General features: G+C 42.1%; 1 protein-coding gene across 1 annotated transcript in view; it reads left to right on the forward strand.

Annotated features, from left to right (window-relative positions):
- WDFY2 (WD repeat and FYVE domain containing 2) overlaps nt 1–17,161 on the forward strand; it is a 182,287-nt gene extending 165,126 nt beyond the window's left edge. Inside the window, exons 8-12 of the mRNA XM_019668888.1 lie at nt 2,994–3,099; nt 7,441–7,542; nt 8,386–8,516; nt 10,435–10,543; nt 11,628–17,161. Coding sequence (XP_019524433.1) covers nt 2,994–3,099; nt 7,441–7,542; nt 8,386–8,516; nt 10,435–10,543; nt 11,628–11,657 — 478 coding nt within the window. The 3' untranslated portion in view covers nt 11,658–17,161. The remainder of the gene's footprint in view (nt 1–2,993; nt 3,100–7,440; nt 7,543–8,385; nt 8,517–10,434; nt 10,544–11,627) is intronic.
- The last annotated feature ends 4,273 nt before the right edge of the window (nt 17,162–21,434 follow it).

Consider the following 21,434-nt stretch of genomic DNA (forward strand, 5'->3'; position numbering starts at 1 on the left):
TATTTATAGCATCTCTCTTTTTATATAAGGCAAAGGAACGAATCATTGTGATTTTCCAGGACCCCTCCAGAAATCTCAAAGATAGCTTTAGGTGTAAAAATATTCTAACATTTTAAATTATTTTTTTCAAAATACAAGGATTAGTCTGAGAAGGCAAAACCAAAAGAACTGTCAGAATTTTAGGTGCTTGATTAAGATAGGAGCGTAGGTGCCTAAAAAACAATACTTGATAATCTACATAATCAGAGTAACAATAAAACATTTGAAAATAAATAGAGAAAGTAACACAATCTTAAAGAATTTCGCTCTTTTCATAAGAGGCTCTTATTTTTTTCTTCTTTAATTAATCAAGGACTTTAATCAAGTCAACATAAAGCTCTAAAAATAATTTTGGTGAAACACAGAATCTCTGCTAGCTAGGCAGATTCCATAGCAGGTAAAGAATATCCTTTTGCATTTTAGTCAGAGGCATTCATCAGTAAACCAAGGAAGCAAGCTATCAAAATTGAGGGAACTATGTCAAAATTTTAATATATTTTATAGATTTTTTTTTCAGGCTAAAGTATTACAAACCAAAGCAAATAAAATTCACTGTCCAAGTTCTGTCCTTCCTTTTTTCTCTTTCATATTCTGGAACAAATTTATACTTTACTTTAGAATTGCCTTTTTTATCCATATGCTCTCAAAAAGTATACATGGAGTTTTCCAGAGACTACATGATGAGTGACATCACCACAAATGCAGAAAGAGATGTGTATCTGGCTCTCTCTTGTTAAGCCAGACACTAGAAAGACTTACAGAAATGTTAAATAATGCCTTTTTTGTCATTAAAGTATTTTGTTTTGGGAAATCATAATTTTTTAAAATATATGTTCTATTAAAATGGAATGGGTTCATCATTGCTATTTTTAAATGAATCAATATTTTCACAGTTTCCCAGTTTTAATTTCAAATACAAATACTGATAGTTATCACTTACTTGAACCATAGCTCTTTGGTTTCCTCAAATAACTTTTAAGAGTGTAAAGATATCCTAAGACCAAAAAGTTCAACAACCACTGCTTTAAGGTAAAGCTACTCTCTTTTTCTTTCAAAAAGTGCATACATAATTGTATTTCTTTTTCATTTGAACCTGGCATAGTCTCAACCACCCACTTTAATTATTAGAATTAACTTACATTTTATAGAGAAACTTGGAAGGAGGGTGGATGTGGATAATTGAGACTGTCTATCATATAAAAGCATTTTAGACTAGCAAAGCTCGCGAACACACATAAATTTCTACTGCAACATACATCACTTTTACATCCCCTCAAAGTGGCAAAATGAACATGTTCATAGATATCACTTACCTCAGTTATAGCCTCTCTATAGAATATAAAAATAAGAAGCAAGCCTATATTAACTTAATATGCTTCGTAATCAAAGTTTCAGTATTCTAACTTACTTAGAAATTATCTAGGCTGATGTCCAGTGATTTCTGTCAATTAGCTCAACTTAATATTGGTCCATTTTAAGTTACACAAAGACCTTAGGAATTATCTCTAAGTTGATATGCTGTAAAACATAATTGCTATTTATATAAAAAAGTTTATCAGAAAAATTGTGTTCACTTTAGTTGAACACATTTATATTTTTCATAACCTTAAACATGTAGGCATAATATTAGCTTATTTGGCCTATTATTCTATATAAACTTAGGAGAAATCAACTCAACTAAAATAAAATGTACACTTTCATTATACTTAACACTTGATAAATCATTTCGAGAACGACATAGCTGTGTTTTAAAACTTATCATCCTATTCTCATTTGCCAAAGAGTTACCTTAATTTTGTGAACTTGGATTCTTAAAATTTTGAGTTACAAAGCATTTTCTGTAAAATAATTTTTATTTGTAAGGCTAGTAAATGTAAAGCTTTATAGGTTCAATTTCCTTATTTTCTGGGAAGTTTAGGAACATTCAATTTATATAAGCACTTGTTTATCTTTATAAGCCAAACAGAAGAAATCATTACAATTTAAAAGGTGCTATAATCTAATGTATTGATACCCCCAGATATAGGAAAGTGTTCCATACACTATAAGAGGTAAAGGCCTTTCTGAATTGTAGACACAGACACAGAGCTTAATAGCTTCAGTTCTACAGCTTCAGCCACGGGTCAAAAGTAAACACAAAACATCACCAGTCCAGATTTCAAAGAGCTGCTCTCCTTCCCACTGGGCACAGAATTCTTAATTGATTTGAGCTCAAAATAGAAAAATATTCAAACAGAAACAACCAAGAAACCACATTCTGTATTCTCTTTCATCCAACAGAAAATAGATCTCTATAGTCTTTTGTTAGACCACGAAACTCGATTCTCCATCGTTGCTGCCTCCAAGAGGAAATAACTTGTCAGCCATGCATGGATTAGAAAGAAAAATAAAGCACAAATCAGTAAAGAGGGAATAAAAACCAGAGAAATAGAGTCAGTGAAGATCAAGTCTTCTGCTGCTTTGGATTCACTCTGGGAGCCGAGAAATGGCGCGCCTGGGCCTAAGCCACCCATGGCGCATTTCACGCCTGAGGCAACACAGTTTACCTGGCTCTGTGAGGTGAACCCAGTGGACTTCGTGATGGATGAACTCCAAAACTCTTAAAGGATACCTTTTTTAAAAGATAAAATCTGTTAAACAAATATAACATGAACACGTGTCACAGATTTGTTTAATGAATTAGGGAAGGAACCAGTAAGATGTGACAACCAGTTCAATCAGCTTTTCTGCGTAAGTGTTGGTAGCAGACAAAGATGACCTCTGCCTGGGGCCTCAGCATCCTCAGTGAGTACTTTGACTTTCAAACCTTACTGGCATGTTGACAGTTCCATCCGATTTCTAAGGCCTGTACTTGGGGCTCACCATTGAGTGTGCACATTGGCTGCTGGGCGTCCTTCCCTTAGGGCTTTCATTTGCTCTCCTGAACTGTCACTAACTCTTGCTTTCTTTCACAGTGACAAAGTCCAGGCTCTCTCATATGTGCAGCACACGCGGCAGCTCATCTCATGTGGCGGTGATGGTGGCATTGTCATCTGGAACATGGACGTGGAGAGACAGGAGGTAGGTGCCACAGCAGGCTGGGGACCTCTTCCTCCATAGCTGCCAATTTGGGCTCTGCAGTTCTGGCTGTGCTGAAAAATGGCTCAGCCTCCCCTCCTGCTCATTTCTTACTTCTTTTATGATTAAACCATGAAATAAGACATGTTATGTCAGAGACTAAAAAAATCAAGTGTAAAAGTATAACCCCTCACAAATTGGCATTTAGCGTTCATGTAATAGAGATTACATAAGAATTTAGACTGATACTAAGCTGTTTAGACTTTAAATTTGTTGCACCATTCACAGCAAAACTTCATATGAGAAAAAGGAACCTTCGATTTTCAGGTGATTAGCCTTCTTGTATAAAGTTTCCTATGGAAACAGAAAACTCATGTGCTTTGTGTTATTGAGGGAAATGGTGGCTAGTGTATGAGAAAGGGTATTTGATAAAGAAGCCTTAGTGTGGTAGTCATAGAAATGTTAGAAATAATTCTTTTCTGTGTCTTTATGAGTCATGTCTTAAACAACTCCCCAGATAAAATATATACTTCGTCATTTTTAAGCATATATTATTGTTTTATCATAACATTCTTTTTTTATGAGTTTTCTCTTTCACCTTTGGCACCTTAAAAATTGATATATTTTCTGAATATTCCCTTTGACAAGTACTTTGAAGGTAACTATGTTCTCATTTCCCTAGAATTTTCCTGGGTCAGGTTTCCCTTTGACAGTGTAAAGTTTTTCTAATTTCAGAAAAGCAACACTTTTTTTTTTCATAATTCTTTTTTTTTTTTAATTGGGAACAGTGTGTTTTCCCAGGACCCATCAGCTCCAAGTCAAGTAGTTATTTCAATCCAGTTGTGGAGGGCGCAACTTAGCAGTCCATGCAGGGACTGAACCAGCAACCTTGGTGTTATGAGCACTGCACTCTAACCAACTGAGCTAACCTGCTGCCCTTGAAGAAAAGCAGCACTTCAAAAATGGCAAAAGCGGTTTCCCAAAATCTTTCCCTGCCCTTTACCCAATCTCATTTCAAGAGAATATTACCCATAATGTAATGCCTTTCAAATGCCAGTAATTAAATGCTTAAGAAGATTAAAGCTTGATTTGCTCAAACCATAAATCCACAGGAGTTCTATTAGTAACTAATTAAAATGATCATTACTGTTAGGAAGTGAGGAATTATAGAATATTGCTTTTGAAAGTACCATTTGGCCCTACCAGTATAAAGGCATGGAAATTGATACAATGCATGCTAGCCAGGCTGGCCAGGCTTTCCATATGACTGGTCCTCTGCATGGCAGCCTGCTTTAGGTGAGGGACAGCCACACCCTCTTCCCAGGCCTGACTGACCTGACCTTTAAGGAGGGGACCATTGGACTTTTTTCCTTCAGTGCACTGTGGGGGGGGGGGGGGATTTTCCTTTAACCTCAAGGTTATTTCAGCTGGTCTAACATTCAGACAGACATGAGAGAGATTAACAAGAGAAAATGACCACATTTAATTACATATATATGTATGGGAACCCCACATACATGAGAGAGTCAGAGACCCCCACATATATGAGGGGTTCAAAGACAGAAAGGGAAGATGAGGTAATAATGACATTCAGAGCTAAGGATTGCATTGGGGCTTCAGAGGGAAGGCAAATCACTGCAGGATGATAAGAAGAGCAGATGTTCAATAATTACAAGTTTGCCCTTCCCTACAGATCAGTCATAAAAAGTTATTTCTGGTGATAACTCTTATGGACAAGGCCCCTAATTTAAATTCTTTAAAGGACAGGTAAAAGTTTCTCATGAGCCTGCAGGGTCTCAGTTGCCTTTAGCTCAAAATAATTCACACACCACAGAGGCACATCTTGGAGTGAGGGGTGACCCATTCTGACCCCCTGCATCATGCAGCCTCCACCCTTGAAGGACAGAGGCCCACAGGAGGACAGTGTTTCCAGAGAGGAAACCAGGTGGTTGGTGGGCAGTCCTTTGAGCTATCTTGCTTAAATTACGCCTTTTAACATGCAGATATATGAGCACTCTGTCCTTGTTGACTATTTAAATCTTGTTGAGTGATTCAGAGCTCCAAATGAGCAGTGGAGATGGTTCCATCCATTTTTTGCAAGTGTCATAAAAACATAAACCCCCTGAGATGTATCTGTGGAGCTACACCTGGTTATGGCAAGTGCCATGCAGTGCTCACCTCGGGAGATCTGAGATGTGTGGTGAAGCAGTCCCTACCCGCAAGCGCTGACAGACTTCCTGGAAGAAAAGACATGTGGGAGAAAACTTAAGAAAACTATTAAATGGTATAAATGAATCAGTTGCAGTCGATGTAAACTAGAGCATTAGCGCTGAGTATTGAGGAAGGGGCGTTGCCATTGTTGGCTAATGCTCTCAAAGAAGTGTTTGTAGAAAGACATAGTGCTGAAAGATTAATGGGGCCAGGACGTGCTCTGAGCAGGACAAGAAACACCAAGAGTAAAGCCCAGGTGACCATGAGTGTCGTACACGGAGCATTAGTGTGCATGCACGGAGAAGCCCGCAGAGAGAGGCTGGCTGCAGGGTCGGGGCGGGGAGGACAGGTGGTGGAAGACCTTGAGTGGCTGACCATCAGGTTGACATCCATAGATTATATATGTATTTATACGGTTACTGAAATCAATTTTTTCAAAAATTTTATCATTTTTTTCAAAGTACATGTAATAAATGCTCTTTGTAGAAAAGTTATAGTGCTCCTTAACAAATAGAATGTCAGTTACTCATAATATCACCACCCAGAAATATCACCCTGAGTAGGCTGCCAGAGCATCCCTCCGTACATTTTTCTCTACATATACACATATGGAAGATGTTTTTGACAAAAAAAAAAAAAGTGTAATCATACTACACACCACATGCTGATTTATTTTTTCCTCTTCCCTGACTCTTACTCCCAATTCTTTCCTCATAGAAACCCACTATGATGTGTTTGATATATGTCCTAAACCTGCATGCTTCTTGGTAAAAGATGTAGTGGGCGTGTGTGTGTGTGTGTGTGTGTGTGTGTGTGTGTGTGTGTGTGCGTGTGCGCGCGCGTGTGTGTGTGTAAGTTTTTTGTAAATCTTCCTGCATAACAAGTTTTCTGAAAAATTACAATATAGATTTAGATTTGTGTTTTAGGGGTAAAATGTTGTCTTTAGCTTTGTTAAATCTGTCTTTAAACTGATTAAGACATGAAAACTACAAAGCAAATCAAGGCTTGCTTCTTTCCTTCAGCTTTAATAAAATAAATAGATTAAGAATTCGAGCTCTTAAAATGTCACTTTTTACCTTTTTTTTTTTTTTTTGAGAAAATGTATAGCTTTAGCTTCCTGTCTGCTTGAAGGTAGGAGAATAGGCTAAATCTGTTCCATAAGTGGTATTCCTCAGAAAAGCATTACATCAACAGAAAAAGGCCTTCCTGAGCCTTTACTATACTGCTGGCCATAGTGAATCTTAGAGAGGGATCAGACTATTGTTGCCCACATTTCTCCAACTTGTTTGATCTCAGGCCTCTTCTATAATAAGAATCGAATTGGAGCTCCCTGGAATTCACTTTTGGAAAACCCTGGCATTGTGTTTATTTTTCAAGATTCCTCTACCAGGTGATGAATTTACAGAGCTGAACATGGAACTCTAGAAGCAAATGCAGAGTCACTATCTGCATAATCTATAAAGATTTGCTAAAGAATAACTTTAAGCTTAACACAGCTTTTAAACCTGTTTGACGTAGTTTAGAGTACTCGTGATGGGGTTGGGAAATAGTGAACAAAGTCAGAATATTGTGTGACCCAGGAGCTGAGTTTCAAACCCCGCTGGGCCTTGCCACAAGTGGATAGTGGACAGGTAGCTTCTCTGAGTACCCACTGTGGTCAGGTTCTGCCCCTCCAACACGGGTAGCTGTGTGTATATGTAATGTGCAGTTAGATATACTTGTACACAATCAGAACAAATATAATTGCATACGATCAGAGAATATCCTCAACATGGCTGTCAGGACTCTGCTGATAACGGCCCTGGCTGTCCCTGAACACCCCTGAACCCCAGCCTAGGTCATAGCATTCTCAGAGCACCCTGTGCTTCTCCTTCCCAGGCCTTGGCGCTTATACTTATTTAAATAATTATTAATAATATGTTTGTGTTTAACCTTCCATGATGATTCTCCATGAGATTCTTTTTATTCACCATTACATCCCCAGGGCCATCAGTAAATATGTTTTAAATGACTGAGAAATCACACTTGTGTTCCTTGCAAACAAATCCTGATTTTGTAAGTTTCATCAATGTCAATGGTTCCATTGTCCTCACTGCTTCTCACTATGACCTGCTGTGTGCTTTATTTGACAAGACCCCTGAATGGTTGGACAGTGATTCCTGCCAAAAGTGTGATCAGCCTTTCTTCTGGAACTTCAAGCAGATGTGGGACAGTAAGAAAATTGGCCTAAGACAGGTGGGTGATATGGTTGCTTCATCAAACTGAAGTACTGGGGAAATAATTATACCTTGTGATCTTAGAAGAAATAGGGATAAATTATCATGGAGTTGCTTTGTGACTACAAGTTAATTTATTCCCTTTATCACTGTAGCTCATTCCTACTGGATTCAGTTTTTATAGTGGCTTGTTCCCAGTAAGTAGTTAAGGGATTATGACTTTAGAATTCTAGTGGCACCTATTGAAATATACCTTAAAATTAGAGGGGTCATGCTTAACTCATATTGGTACCAAACCATGAAATTATAGAGGTGGTATTTATTTCTTCTTAATCATTTCACTTTCCTTCCTTTAGTCTTAGTTTTAGTTATTTAGATCTACTTTAACACGGCATTTTCAGTCTGATTCCATGGCTGAGTCGGATCCTCCCCAAGAAAACCAGATGTTGATTTCATTGCTCCCCAGGGTTGATCACGGCCAGAGTTTAAACAGCTGAATCAGGGTTCATTCATGTTCTCCTTCATCAGGCAGCATAATCTCTGCAGATGGCACTTCCTCGGTACATCCAGCTTTAAGATAACCTGACCGCTGACTGGCTCCTCTAGAGCTCATAGCAATAATAACTGAAAAGGACCAAGAATGGGGGAGGGGACAGTGGGGAGGTGGCACTGTCAGATGTGTTTCCCGACAGTCCTCATTCTGAATAAACAGCGTCCAAAAGAGAACACACCTGGTGTGTTCCTTTCCATTTTCTGGGGCACTCCTGTTTCGCATCCTCACCTGGATGTAGATGATCACACCTGAGCCTACCTGGAGACGCCGCGGCGCAGCAGGCTTAACGAGTTTCTGCTCTCTCCCCAGCACCACTGCCGCAAGTGCGGGAAGGCCGTCTGCGGCAAGTGCAGCTCCAAGCGCTCCTCCATCCCTCTCATGGGCTTCGAGTTTGAAGTGCGAGTCTGTGACAGCTGCCACGAGGCCATCACAGATGAGGAGTAAGTTCCAGCAGTCTGCAAAATTGTCCAGGTTAAGGAGAGAATGTGATCTGAGAGCTGCACCCAGCACTACAGTCGTGACTACTAGTGCCCTAGTTCCCGCTGGTTTAGAATACAGACCCTGGCAAGTGGGCAAAGCCCTACTTTCCACCAAGAGATGGTCTTCTCTTGTGTGATAGGAGAGGAAAGTTTGCACAAAGCATGCTTCTCAACCCCAGGGGTATGTGCACTGTGAACAGATGTTCTTCAAGCAAAGCGTTCTGCCTGCTCTGTTCACTTCCCTGAGAGAGGTGCCCAGGAGTTCAGGAGCCCAGGGTTCACTTTCTAGCCCAAGCTGGTATCTTTACAGGAGACGAACCAGCCCCCCAGACTCCAGAGGTTTTGTTTTCCAAGAAGAGCTGAGCCACTTTACCTATGAGGCAAATACTACCAGTTGCCCAGCTACTCAGTCTTGCTGGACGGTCTTGCCCAGAAACCCAGGATCTTAGGTTACTGCGCCACTGTGTGCTCCGGAGGGTGGGACAGATCTGTGCTGTCTCTTTATCTTCATCTTCGGCTAACTGAAAACTGCCCCAGATGTAAACAATGCTCTGCAACAAGTTTCCCTTTTAGTGAATTCCAGCAGGATTTCATAGGAAACCAGCTGCCTGACTCTCCCACCCTCACATACCTCCATCACCTGGTATATACTTGTATCATTTAAGTACTAGATGGGTGCCTGAAAAGCTGCACAGAAATAGAAACATTTACAATGCACCAGAGTAAATCAGCATTTAAAGGAGATTCTTGGCAAATTACTAAAACAAACCATTCTCCTACAGATAACCCTAATTTATGTGTTTTTCATTGTTATTTATCCATATCAAATATAAATTAAGATGCCCTTGCATAAGTAAGCATTTCTGTTCATTATTTTCCACTCATCATACATGATGGAATTAATATGAGTTCTTCTCATTCAATTAGAGAGCTGCACATGATCTTAGAGATAGTCTATTAATAGTTTAATTGTTCATTTTATAGATAAAGACACAGACCCAGAGGGTCTAAGTGACTGCAAGTTAAATCTAAATCTGTAATCCTAAATATTTTAATGTGATCATTTTTAGTATGCTGAAGATTTATTCCCCAGATTTAGCTATAGATAAAAAAGAAGAAAACAGCCGTCTTCAGAGAGCCCACTACAGAGGAGTGGAAACCCTTGAAACATGATTAGAGAACAGCTGTCTCCTTCCCCATGTCCCCTGCCCCCTTTCCCACATCACTGTTTCTGTTTCTTCTGCCTCTTTGTGGAAGCATTTGCATTGCCTCTAGAGCACCTGGGCAGTTGACAGGCCTCCTTCTTAACCACAAAAAAAAGCATAGATTAAAAAATACAAAACAGGTAACAATGTTTGTTTATGTTGAAGTGTTAGCAAACCTATAGAAAAAGTAAGTCTGCTGTTAAACCTGTAAAAAGAGGGAAAAGTATATAGCCGTTCAAATAGAATGATAATAGTATCTTAGACATTTTAACAAGCATTTTTTTTTCCACTAAGTAGGCAAAGATAGACTATTTTACCACAGTCCTTTGGAGAGCAAACTTGGCAAAAGTACTGTGGTGTTTTGTTTCGTTTTGTTTTTGAATTTGTCAAAAACATAGAGTTTTTCATAGACTCTATCAAAGCAACAAATAATCTGTAAGAGACTTGAAAATTCATTATCTCTTTCCCATTTTGAGGAATATAACAACCCTTTCACCTTTAAAAAAAAAAAAATCATACAGATCACCAGGGAATAAAGGTAGATCCGAGCAGCATTTCTACCAGTGAAGCAGTTTTAGCCATTTGGCTAAAAATTAGAGCTTAGCATCACCCTGGATATCCTTTGTTTGTATGTCATAGCTTTTCACTCGTGGAATTTTCTTTACTTCTTCCAGACATGCGCCCACGGCTACCTTCCACGACAGTAAACATAACATTGTGCACATGCATTTCGATGCAACCAGAGGATGGTTACTGACCTCGGGAACTGACAAAGTTATTAAGGTAGGATGCCATCTTATTTTAGGAGCTTTCCATCTTTGGACCTATGTGAATATACAGGAGCACCAAGACCACATGCAGTCTGCTCAGATTACCCTTGGCAATGAGCATTTTTGAGAACCTGTTACATACCAGGCCCTATGCCAGGCACTGGCTGTACACACCAAGATAATACATGGCTCTTGCCTGCCAAAGAACGGCTAGTCTACTGGTGACGTACTCTTAAAAAGACAGTTAATAATAGGTCACATGAGCAGTGGCCAGAAGAGTAATGCAGACAAAGACCTTAAGAGTCCCCTAGAGGGAGATGGTGCTGCTGGAGGTGGCTTCCTGAAGGAGGAGGGATTTGAGCTGAGTACTGAATGAAAGCCAGGACTTGAATAAGCCAACAAGTAATAAACACGACCTTTTCCCAGTGAGATCAATTAATCGAGAAGCATTCCTCTAGGGCCTCTCTGAGGACTGAGGTAGACTTCATGGATTCAGGGCCACGGCGCAGGCCCAGGACGCAGGGCCACACCGGCATTGTTCCCTGAAAAACACAGAGGCCCGGCCCAGCTGGCCCAGCACGCCGAGCTCTGCCTCTCCCGGGCCTGTTCTGGTCCATTCTTGGAGACAGCAGCAGGATAAGGTGGTTAAAATAACCCCCTTTGGAAGCTACCAGACCTCTGTGACTTTAAGCAAGTTTAAGCTCTGGGAGCCTCGGTTCCGGTATTTTTGAAAACGAAACACCTTGTAGAGTTGTTTTGAAGATTAAATGAGATAAGATATGGAAAGAACACAGCACAACCCTGGTACCCATTTGGTGCCTAAATATCATAGTTCCCCTCCCCCTTAAATGAGTGATCTGCCTTTATTTATTCTCCGTTAGCTGGATTAACATTTCCAGCTGCCATTGTCATGTTTTTGAGGTTTATGCCATACTTTTTGATGGAAAAATACTATTGTACAGATTTCAAAATCATGTTAGTATAGTATTTGGTTGCTTGTTAAATTAAAAAGCTCACTTGAATTCAATGATAAGGACTGTTTATCCTCAATACAATTTAATTTTAGTTCATTGCCTATCTTCTTTTTCCTTTTACAGTTGTGGGATATGACCCCAGTAGTGTCTTGATGACACTTCCAGGCATCAGATAGTATTTCCTCAAAAAACGGTTCTCATCAGATCCTGCTGGAGCTGTAAGCAGATGTGTGAGGAGAGAGAAGCTTGAAGAGCCCAGCCAGACTGGCACATCGCCTGCACACAGTGGTGAGCGAGGGAGTGAACACTTGGAGGGACTCTTTCGACTTGTTCATACAATATAAAAAGAAGATATTTTTTTAACAAATGGTTTATACAGTCTGGCTGTGCTACATTATGTTGAGTATACTGAAAACTCTGTGTGCAGTGTTTCACTTTTATGTTTTTCAACACTTCATTTTAGTTGTTGCTTTGTGTGTGGGAGAAATGAGGGATCGGGGTATTTGGGGTCATTATAAAGCAGTTTCCATGTTTTCTTCACTTGGGCATGGGTCATGTGGTCAGCATCTTTTTCTTCTCTATGTATCTATGTACCCTCACCACCTGCTGATCACCAGATGTATGTACGAGCATTGACACTGTGTATTCGCAGTGTTTCTGCTTTCACAGAAATCCTCTTCAGTTGAAAGATTTAGAAAACCATCCATGTGGATTTACCGACTGACTTCTTGAGTCACCTGAAGAATGACCTCTCTGTAATGTCTAACTTGTTCATGTTCTTATTAAGTAGAAATGACCTTGTGTCTCTGTCTCAGCTTTCTCTATCTTTCCCGTGTTACAAAATTCTGTGAGAAAGCTGTTCCCAACCATTGTCATCATGGAAGTAGATTATTGTAACTCAGAGCTTCAACTATCATATCAGTGCCTGGATTTTTTCTACTTTAGTTGGAGCCTTCTGAGCCTTTTATGTTTTAGTTTTATTGACACAGCTCTCCCTCATTTATGATATTAAAAACAAACAAAAAACTCCTATGTCCTTCAAAGAAAGTGTCTTTTAAGATGTTCTTTTCCGTGTGACATCACCTCTGACCTTGAATATGTTCATTAATGCGAGATTGTATCCTGCTCTGTTCCTCACCATTGTCTTTTTGTTCCCCCTTTAAAAACTAGAACACTCTGCACACTTTCATACTTAACACTGTGTGATCTGAGACATAAAAGGTACTGAATCCTACAGCTCATGCTGTGTCCTGTTAGGAATGTAAAAAAAAAGGGCTTTAGAAAATCAACTTGAAGAACTCTTAAGTTTAAGGGAATCCGGTCAAACTTGATAAAGTGAAATATTCTTGTGTGTAGTGACTCAACTCAGGATATTGAAGTCCTTTTTAAAAATCTTATTTTCACCTATAAAAATAGAATTTAAATGAGTGGGCAAGCATGTGCTATGTGCCCGCCCCATTCTAAGCACTTTACATGTATCACCTCAGTCAGCCCTCACCTGTCCAGAGCAATGGGGATCACTGAGTCTCTTGGGGATCACCAGGTTAAAGAAAGCCTTGCAAGTAAACTGGCCAATTACTTGCCCATCCCAATCCAAGTCCTACCTCCACAGTGTCTTGTTCACTTCTGATTTGACGGATTTTTTTCCCTTTTCCTAGAAAGCACATTTTTCTATCATGATCATTAATTACGTTTCTTTTTAACCGGGGACAGTACCAGCAGCCATACTTGGATCCTGCCCCGAACACTGACCACGCATGCTCCCTAGCGATGACTGCTGCGGCAGCATTGGGAAGCAGGACCAGTGGGTGTTCCCCAATCAGCCGTGGCACGTGACAGCCACCCCCTGAGACATCAGACCAGATCAGCCCATGTGACCATACTCTAAGGTTGTATGCACGTGCGCACGTATACGGAAGTGATTACCACTTGTCACTTCACTGCGCCCTTCCACACTACCCTTGCTTGCCATCAAGCTGTTACAGTTAATCTGAGTCTGTTCTGCATGGTTGCTCTGCGAGAGAGCTATAAAAGGGGAATTAAATTTAAGATCTTCAGATACCTATTTTATAGTTTATTACTAGACCCTGCAGCCATTACTAAGTTGTACATAACAGAGAACTGTGTTGGAAAGGAGTGCTAGAAATGGGTCACTCTGTTTTCGCTTCCTGAACTTTGGAGCGTGGCCACTCTACAAAGCGGGAGACACGTGTGATGGAGGCGGTAGATCAGGCACTCAGTAAGCCTGGCACGGGCCTGAGTCAGGTCTGGATGCGCTCACACCCCATGTGGGAAGCTGACTGTCCCTGTTGGATCACATGTGTACACCACGGTCACTCTGTCTGTCACCCTGCACTTCACTGTCAGCTCCCTCCCAGCGTGGCTGTGCCCCAGCCCACAGAACCACTCAGAGATTAAACCCACTTGACACCTCATTGGTGATGAGCGTCACAGCCAAAAACCATAGATATGTCAAAGTGTCTACTGCTCTGCCCTTTTCTTTCTCCTCATCTGTGTGGGTGCTTGCATTTGGTGAGAAGTGCTAAGCAAACCAACTGTGTATGTTCGTAATACTGTGAATTCTTGAGTTTTACATTAAGTGTCTCCACCATTTTTGTAACTCAGAGAGAGAGAGGTGCTGGTGTTGGGTGTCTTCCAAGCATTTTATGGAAATGGAGGCTTCATTCCCTAGGAGTGAAAGCTGGCACCAGCACTTGACTTTTCTCCTGTCTAGGTCAGTTCTTATTAGTTCTTGTTCATAGTTCTTGTTTTACTCTAATGGATTTGCACTTTACATATATTTTTGCTCTATTACTTTGAAATACAGAAGTTCTGGCAAGTAATGCCTAACGGGGCTATGTTGGGAAAGTGGCAAAACTGCACATATCATGCACATAGTTCTTTCTTTGGTAGGATAAATCCAATCAAGTGTTCTCGGTTTCTCCAAAGAAATGATGTTACTGGAACCTTTAGCTGCCTAGGTATGTCTCCACAGTAGCCAAAGTGGTTTTACACTAAGTCCTTGGAGTTGTGTGTCTTTTTATATGAGGTCCATCAACCATTATGTATGTCTTATTTGATTGTTTGAATTATTCAAAGAATCATAAAATTGCAAAACTGGAAGGGATCTTCAGAGATCTAGAATGTTCCAAGCACAAAACACTTTCGTCCAATCAGGCAGTTAGAACAGCTGAGGTATAAATAAGAAAATCTAAAAGAAAAATTTTCAAGGAGCAGTTGTTTCTGAACATTACTTGGTAATGGCATGAGCGGGAGGAGTGACTTGTAGCGCCTTGAAACAGGGAGCCCTCAGAAACCAGGTTTGTTCCTCTTATCATAGGCAAATTTCACACTTCTTTTGGCCCCAGCCCTGTGGTTGAGGGGGTACTATGCAGTGAGGCAATTATTGCAGGTCTTCATCAGTGTAAACTTTCCTTCCTACAGTCTGCCCCCACAGACCACCCCAGCAGCAATATTTAAGTGGAAACCCAGGGGCACTGAAAAGGCACCTTACCCTAGTCAAGTTTTCCTGCAGTCAAGGCTAGTATCAAAGTTTCTTTTTCCTTGGAAATGCCTTGAATTGTTATCTTAAAATGACCCGTGGTAACTAATTTTTGAACTTTCTGTGTGGACAGCCCCTCACTGGAGGTGGCGAGGTAGATCTGGAGACCGCACATGCATGGACTTGGCCTTGGCCTGGAAGACCGGACCTACTAATTCCATAATTACTCAGGCGGGTTGGGCTAAGCTGCTCCCCTTTGAAAGAGGAAACACCTTGACCTGTGGCAGGAGGAGATTGTTCTAGACAACTGGCATTACACTGATACGCAGCGCCATGCCTTCCCGTGCATAAGCAGGCAGCTGCTGCCCTTCATTGCCCTCTGGGCCTTAAATCATTCTTGCAAGCAATGGGTCATTTCAGTACAGTGTGGTAAATGTGATCAATCCTCGTCGCAGCGGCATTCTCGCAGTGGAAGAGTAGAAGGGAACATTTTTCTCAATTCAGTGACAGTAAAAATGGCTCAGGAAGCCACTGCCTCAGAGACCTGGCTCCGAGACCTGGGTGGCACCCAGCCTCCCACCACAGGCCGTGGCACTTTCTAGTTCCTGCAGTTCCGTCCATTTGCCTTCTTTTTTCAGTCCCCAAGTAGCATGTGTTCATAGCTTAATTCAGGAACATCCATGTTCATGTTTAAACTTTAGCTCAGTTTTACAACCAAGAACTATATACTTGCCAATTGAGGGGTTTTAGTTTTTAATTTTGTCTTGAAACATTATCCTTTCCACTGAGAAGCCTATTTAGGCCTAACACACCAAAGAAATGTCTAAAAATTAGATGTCCAAAATTGGAATGGCATCCCTCCTTCGTTTCTCATGCCAGGGAATGTTCGCACTGACCATAGGCAGCCCCTTGTCCGTGGTGTGGGAAGGAGATGAAAGCCTGGAGGAAGGGTTGAAGTCAGTGGTCGTTCTTAGGATCCCTTCCAATCCCGCGATTCTATGATTCCATGAATGTTGTTATTGGTCCCACCAAAACCATTACCAGCGGCCGGCCCACGCATGGCTGACTTCGCGCAGATGAATGGAAGCGTGTCGCAGCACCTGTGTCTTCTGTCATATCGAGAAAACTGCTTTGGGCATTTTTCTATCTAGAACCTTGGAGGTTTGAAAAAGATGAAGGTGAAAGTTAAGCATGGTTCCATCTCATTGAGAACAAATACCTTAAAATGTTCACCTTCATGAGTCAAAAGTGTATCTGACTTTCTTGGGAGAGAAAGTTTCAGGGAATTGCAGGTTGGTTTAAAAGGTTAAAATTAGAATCTGCCCTTGATAGTCATGATTCTCCCCACCCCTCATTTTTTCTTTATTCTCTGGGAAGCACGAGAGAGTGAACTATAACACAAAGAGGGAAAAAAGCTTGAAAAAAGTATTTCACTTATATACACTTTTTCCATTTAAATGGATGGTAGCCTTATGTCAGTAGCATACACCAGAATGAAGCATGAACCAGAATACTTGTGTCACTGGTAACTACTGCACTCTCATATATATTTGTTTTACGCCATTTGCCTTGCTTTTTAAGTGACTTTTTTTCAGTGTACTGTCATTTTGCAAAAGAAACTCTTTCTATGAAAAGTAAAAAGACTGTTATTAACTGGAAACAAGGGAGGTGCTAGCCCCACATCGTGCCTACCGACCACTGTATCCAGAACCGGGGCCATGGACGCTTCTGCTCCGGACGCCCACCTGTGACCACACCGGAGCCTGGCTGCTGAGGGCATGCTACTTGATGGATAGTCTTTCTTCCTTTTTGAAGTGAGAGTCTCCTAAGGGTCAGGCTGAGAATGTAATAGCCTGAAGCTGGAACTGATTTCTCAGACGTGGTTCTCTGTCACCGATTCCACCAACCAGACCAAGCAGTCTTGACATGGATTTCCTGAATGTGATGGGGTGGGACTGAGCAAGAATTTCCTACAGTGTTAAAGTGTCTGTATCCAGTTCTACATGCAAATGCTGCTGAATGTTGTGAATGTTTTAAACTCTGCTCCTTTTCCACTGTGCTTCCCTCCTACTAATTACATGTAGCCGTTACCAGTGTACGAGACTCAATGCAAAGTCTTGCCTCCATGGTTTAAAATAAATCTCTGTGGAAAACATCCTGCAACTGTGGTCCCATGTTGTTGTCCAGCCGTAACTCGTGACCACATACACTCCAACAACCCTACTTCGGTGTTAACTATGGAGGTGGGTGTAAGTCTCCAGGCCACTCCTGTACCTGGCTCTCAGGACCCCAAGGAGAGCAGCAGTCTGGTGACAAAGATGAACCACCATTCACCCCAGACTCTAAGCACAGCAAATGGGCTGTGACATGTTGTCCTTATTTTATTTGTTTATGTTTCACATAAGTCTACTTTAACTATGGTTGATTAACTCCCCAAATGAGGAGAAAGAGGGATTCCGGGCAAATACAGCCAAGAAAAGCCTCTCTGAAAACTCATGAGGCCCATGTTATGGTTAAGAAAATAAGTGAGAAGGAATCAGTGGCCTGCACCATGGCAAACAGCCAGTGAATGTGGTAGTTGGGTGGCACTTCACACCAAGGCCCCTGCCCCCGGTAGCACCCATCCCTCACAGCCTACCTCTGCCAGCACAGCCTCACCCACGCCCAGTACATCAGAAAAAGAGCTGCAGACAAATGGACCCCATGCTTGCTGGCCTTCCAGTCAGATGCACCCAGAAAAACCCCTCCCTCGGGCTGCTTGGCCGAGAGCCTGGATCTGAGCACCTCTGAGGAACCGTACCATGTAACTGGCTGAGCTGTGCCCACCTGGGTTTTTCTCCACTGTGGGTGATGAGTTATGTTTGTGTCGCCTTGAACACCAAGAATGTATGTAGATATATTATAAATCTGTTCACTGATTTGTTAACAACTTTCCCTGGAGTCACTAGGAGGTAAAATGGTATAATTTAGAAGTTTTATCCAACTGTAGCACCAAAATGACAGGTGTATTATTGAAGCCACTTCTAATCGTAAGCAAATGTAAACAAGGCTCCACGTAATTTATGTGAATAGGCACTCTCCCTTGTTTACACTTGGCTCCTGGGGATGCAGCGCAGTGTAGCGCCCTCTGCTGGTGGACAGGAATGCACAGTGCATTCGTTCTTCCTCCCACTCCTGCTCCCCTCAGACTAACAATGTGGGGAATTTTAAATGCAGAATTTTAAAGAAGACCACATTCTCACCATAAATGAGAGCCTTACACGGGGAAAGGACCTGCTGTGGAAGATGAAGCTTAGCTTGTTCCCAGCCCGGTCGTATTTATTTTAAAATAAAAGCTCCCGCTCCTTGTAAGTTCCTCATTGCTACAGGGGCATCTTTAGGGCAAAGCGGAAGCAGAGCCTGTTCACTGCCCTTGCTCTGCACCTTCTCGGGTTTCCTAAGGTCATTCTGGCCCCATGTTGGGTCTGGCCTGGCCTGTTTAAATCTCTGAATCAGCTCTTCCAGGATTTCAATTAGTTCCTCCTCTTCAGCTGGTGAGGAGGGTGTTCTAGCAAGAGCCAAGTGTGTGGGGACTGATTTCCAATCTAAAAGAGAGAAAAGATGTGAGCACTGCAGCGGCCTCTGTGTCAGTCATCTCAGTGACATCTGCCAGGGAGGAGCCCACACAGGAGGTAGGTGCTGGCCCTGCCCTCAGGTCCCCGCAGAGAAGTATCAGGACGTGCTATAGAAGGAAGCCTGAGGCGGAGGACAGGAGCTCTGTGGCATCTGAAGGGAGGGTCTTCAGGCCTGGGACCTGGCTGGGAAGGGCTCAGGGATGGGGAGTGTAGTGTCACCTCCCCAGGCCCCGGCACCCCCCATCCCTCAGCCTGCCCCTCACCACAATGGCCCAGAGATGGCTGCAGGCTACACCCCAGACTTCAGGGAACATAGTGTCTCTACAGTGAGCACTTTGGGAAATGAAATCATTCTCTTGTGAAACCAAGAAAAGAAAAGAAACCAGAGAAAACATTTGTGAGCCATAAAGAAATCAGGATATTAGGGACACAAAGAATCATCTAATCTGAGGCTCTCATTTTTTTTAACCAAATAGAAACTTTTTTCCTTTTATAGAAACTATAATTGTTAATTATGGAAAAATTAGGAAACACTGATAAGCAAAAAGAAAAAATTTGGACTAATGGTCAAGATGGTGGAGGTAAACAGTGTGCTTGCCTCTTCCTGTGACCACATTAAAATTACAACTAAATTATAGAACAATCACCCTGGAGAACCATCTGAAGTTTAGCTCAGGGGTCAGCAAACTGGCTCACAAGCCACATGCGGCTCTTTGGGTACGTTCTGTCTCAAAAGTTTGCCAACTCCTGGAAGAGCCAATCCTGTCCCTCACAACAATTTAAAAATTATTCAAGAGCCATAAATATATTTTTACATAATCACCATTGTGTGAATAATACCCTTTAAAGATTTTATAAATGAAACTATGATAGTTTTATTTTCATTTTCAATTTTACTTCAGAGCCACAGTTGCAAGCCGCAATTTGCTGACACCTGGCAGCTCTTCTGTCTCAAAAGTTGGCCGTTTGGTCTAGCTGAACAGAAGTCCTATAATTAAGGATATAAAGAAGCCACATCAAGACTGGTACGAGAGGTGTAGGTACAGAACGGGATGGCCCCATATCCGTGTGTGATGGTTGAGAATCAGGAGGAATATGTCGGCTGTAGAGATGCACCTTAAGGAGTGAGGGGTCCCAGTCCTATACTAGGCTGCCCAGCCTGGAGCACCAGGGCGAGGAAGAGGAGCTCCCATAACATCTGGCTGTGAAAATCAGGGACTCTTGTCCATCCAGGTGACATGAAAGGCTGCCGGAAACACAGGCAACGTCTTAAAAGGCCCTCACATGGACTCACTCATTTGCAGGCACTCACCCTGAGCTCCAGTGGAGACATGGTGGCTCAGGAGACACCAGAGACATACGGGGAGAGTCTGAGTTGTGTGACTTTAGGATGAGGGCTTGGAAGGATGGCTGCCATTGTCCTTGTGTTGAGCCTTCCTCCCATGCAACCAGTAGGCAGGCACCATCTTTCTTGTATTGAGCCCTGTCCCCAGATGGCCAAATCTGAATCGGCATTAGCCTGTTGAATACCACTCGCCTCACCTTGGTGACTCCCTGAGATTCTGCCTCATTCCAACTCACGTACTGACAGAGGCTTTATCAGCAGCTGAGCCATATAGGCAGCCAGCAGGCAGCAGCAGGACTTGGGGTGCCCTGAGCCTTTTGATGAACTGTCCCAGGCCCAGTACTGGTGATAGCCAGCTTCGGTTCACAGTGAGGCCTCTCCCATGCACCTCCAGGTCCAGCACAGGCAGCGACCAACCATGAATTGCTTTGCAGCTCCTACCAAGTAGCCCCAGGCCTGTCACAGGCAGTGGCTAACTTGGACCTGCACTGGAGCCCCTCCCAAGAGGCCCCAGAACCAACGCATTCAGTGGATGGCTTCAGATCACAACAGAGTACCACCTGATTAGCCCCACATGTCACACCCACAGGGTGATCTTGGCAGGCTTCAGAGCCCACCAGGATAAATCCTGCTCCATTGATTCAACCTCCGCACAGCAGCTCATATGCTATAGTGGTGGCTAATCCTCACAGCCAGTCAGCTTCAGGGTCCATCCCACCTACTGACATGCCAACAGCAGTCAAGGCTCAACTACAACAGGAGAACACACACAACCCACACAAGGGACACTACTAGAGCACTCAGCTCAAGCGATCAGGGAGACTGCACCCCCTGTGCCTCAAAAGGACACCTACTACATAAGGCCACTTAGCGAAGACTAGGAGATGTACCAGATCTACCTAATACATAGAAACCAACACAAAGAGGCAGCCAAAATGAGGATACAAAGAAACATGTCCCAACTGAAAGAATAGGAGAAAACTCAAGAAAAAGAACTAAACGAAATAGAGGCAAGCCATCTAGCAGATACAAAGTTCAAAACATTGATTATAAGGATGCTCAAAGAACTTAGTGAAAACTTCAAAAAAGAGATAGTAAGCATAAAGGACATAGAAACCATAAAAAAAACAAGTCAGAAATAAAGAATACAATAACTGAAATGAAAAATACACCAGAAGGAATCGACAGCTGATTAGATGAAGCTGAGGCTCAAATCAGTGATTTGGAAATTACGGTAGCAGAAAACACCCAATCAGAACAACAAACAGAAAAAAGAATTTAAAGAAAATGAGGATAGTTTAACGGACCCCTGGGACAAAATGAAGAATACCAGCATTCACATTATAGGGGTTCCAGAGAAGAGAGAGAGCAAGGGATTGAGAACCTATTTGAAGAAATAATGATGGAAAACTTCACTAACCTAATGAAGGAAATAGACATACAAGTCCAGGAAGTTCAGAGAGTCCCAG

Source organism: Hipposideros armiger, unplaced genomic scaffold (assembly GCF_001890085.2).
Source record: "Hipposideros armiger isolate ML-2016 unplaced genomic scaffold, ASM189008v1 scaffold_541, whole genome shotgun sequence".
In the NCBI taxonomy this organism is placed as follows: Eukaryota; Metazoa; Chordata; class Mammalia; order Chiroptera; family Hipposideridae; genus Hipposideros; species Hipposideros armiger.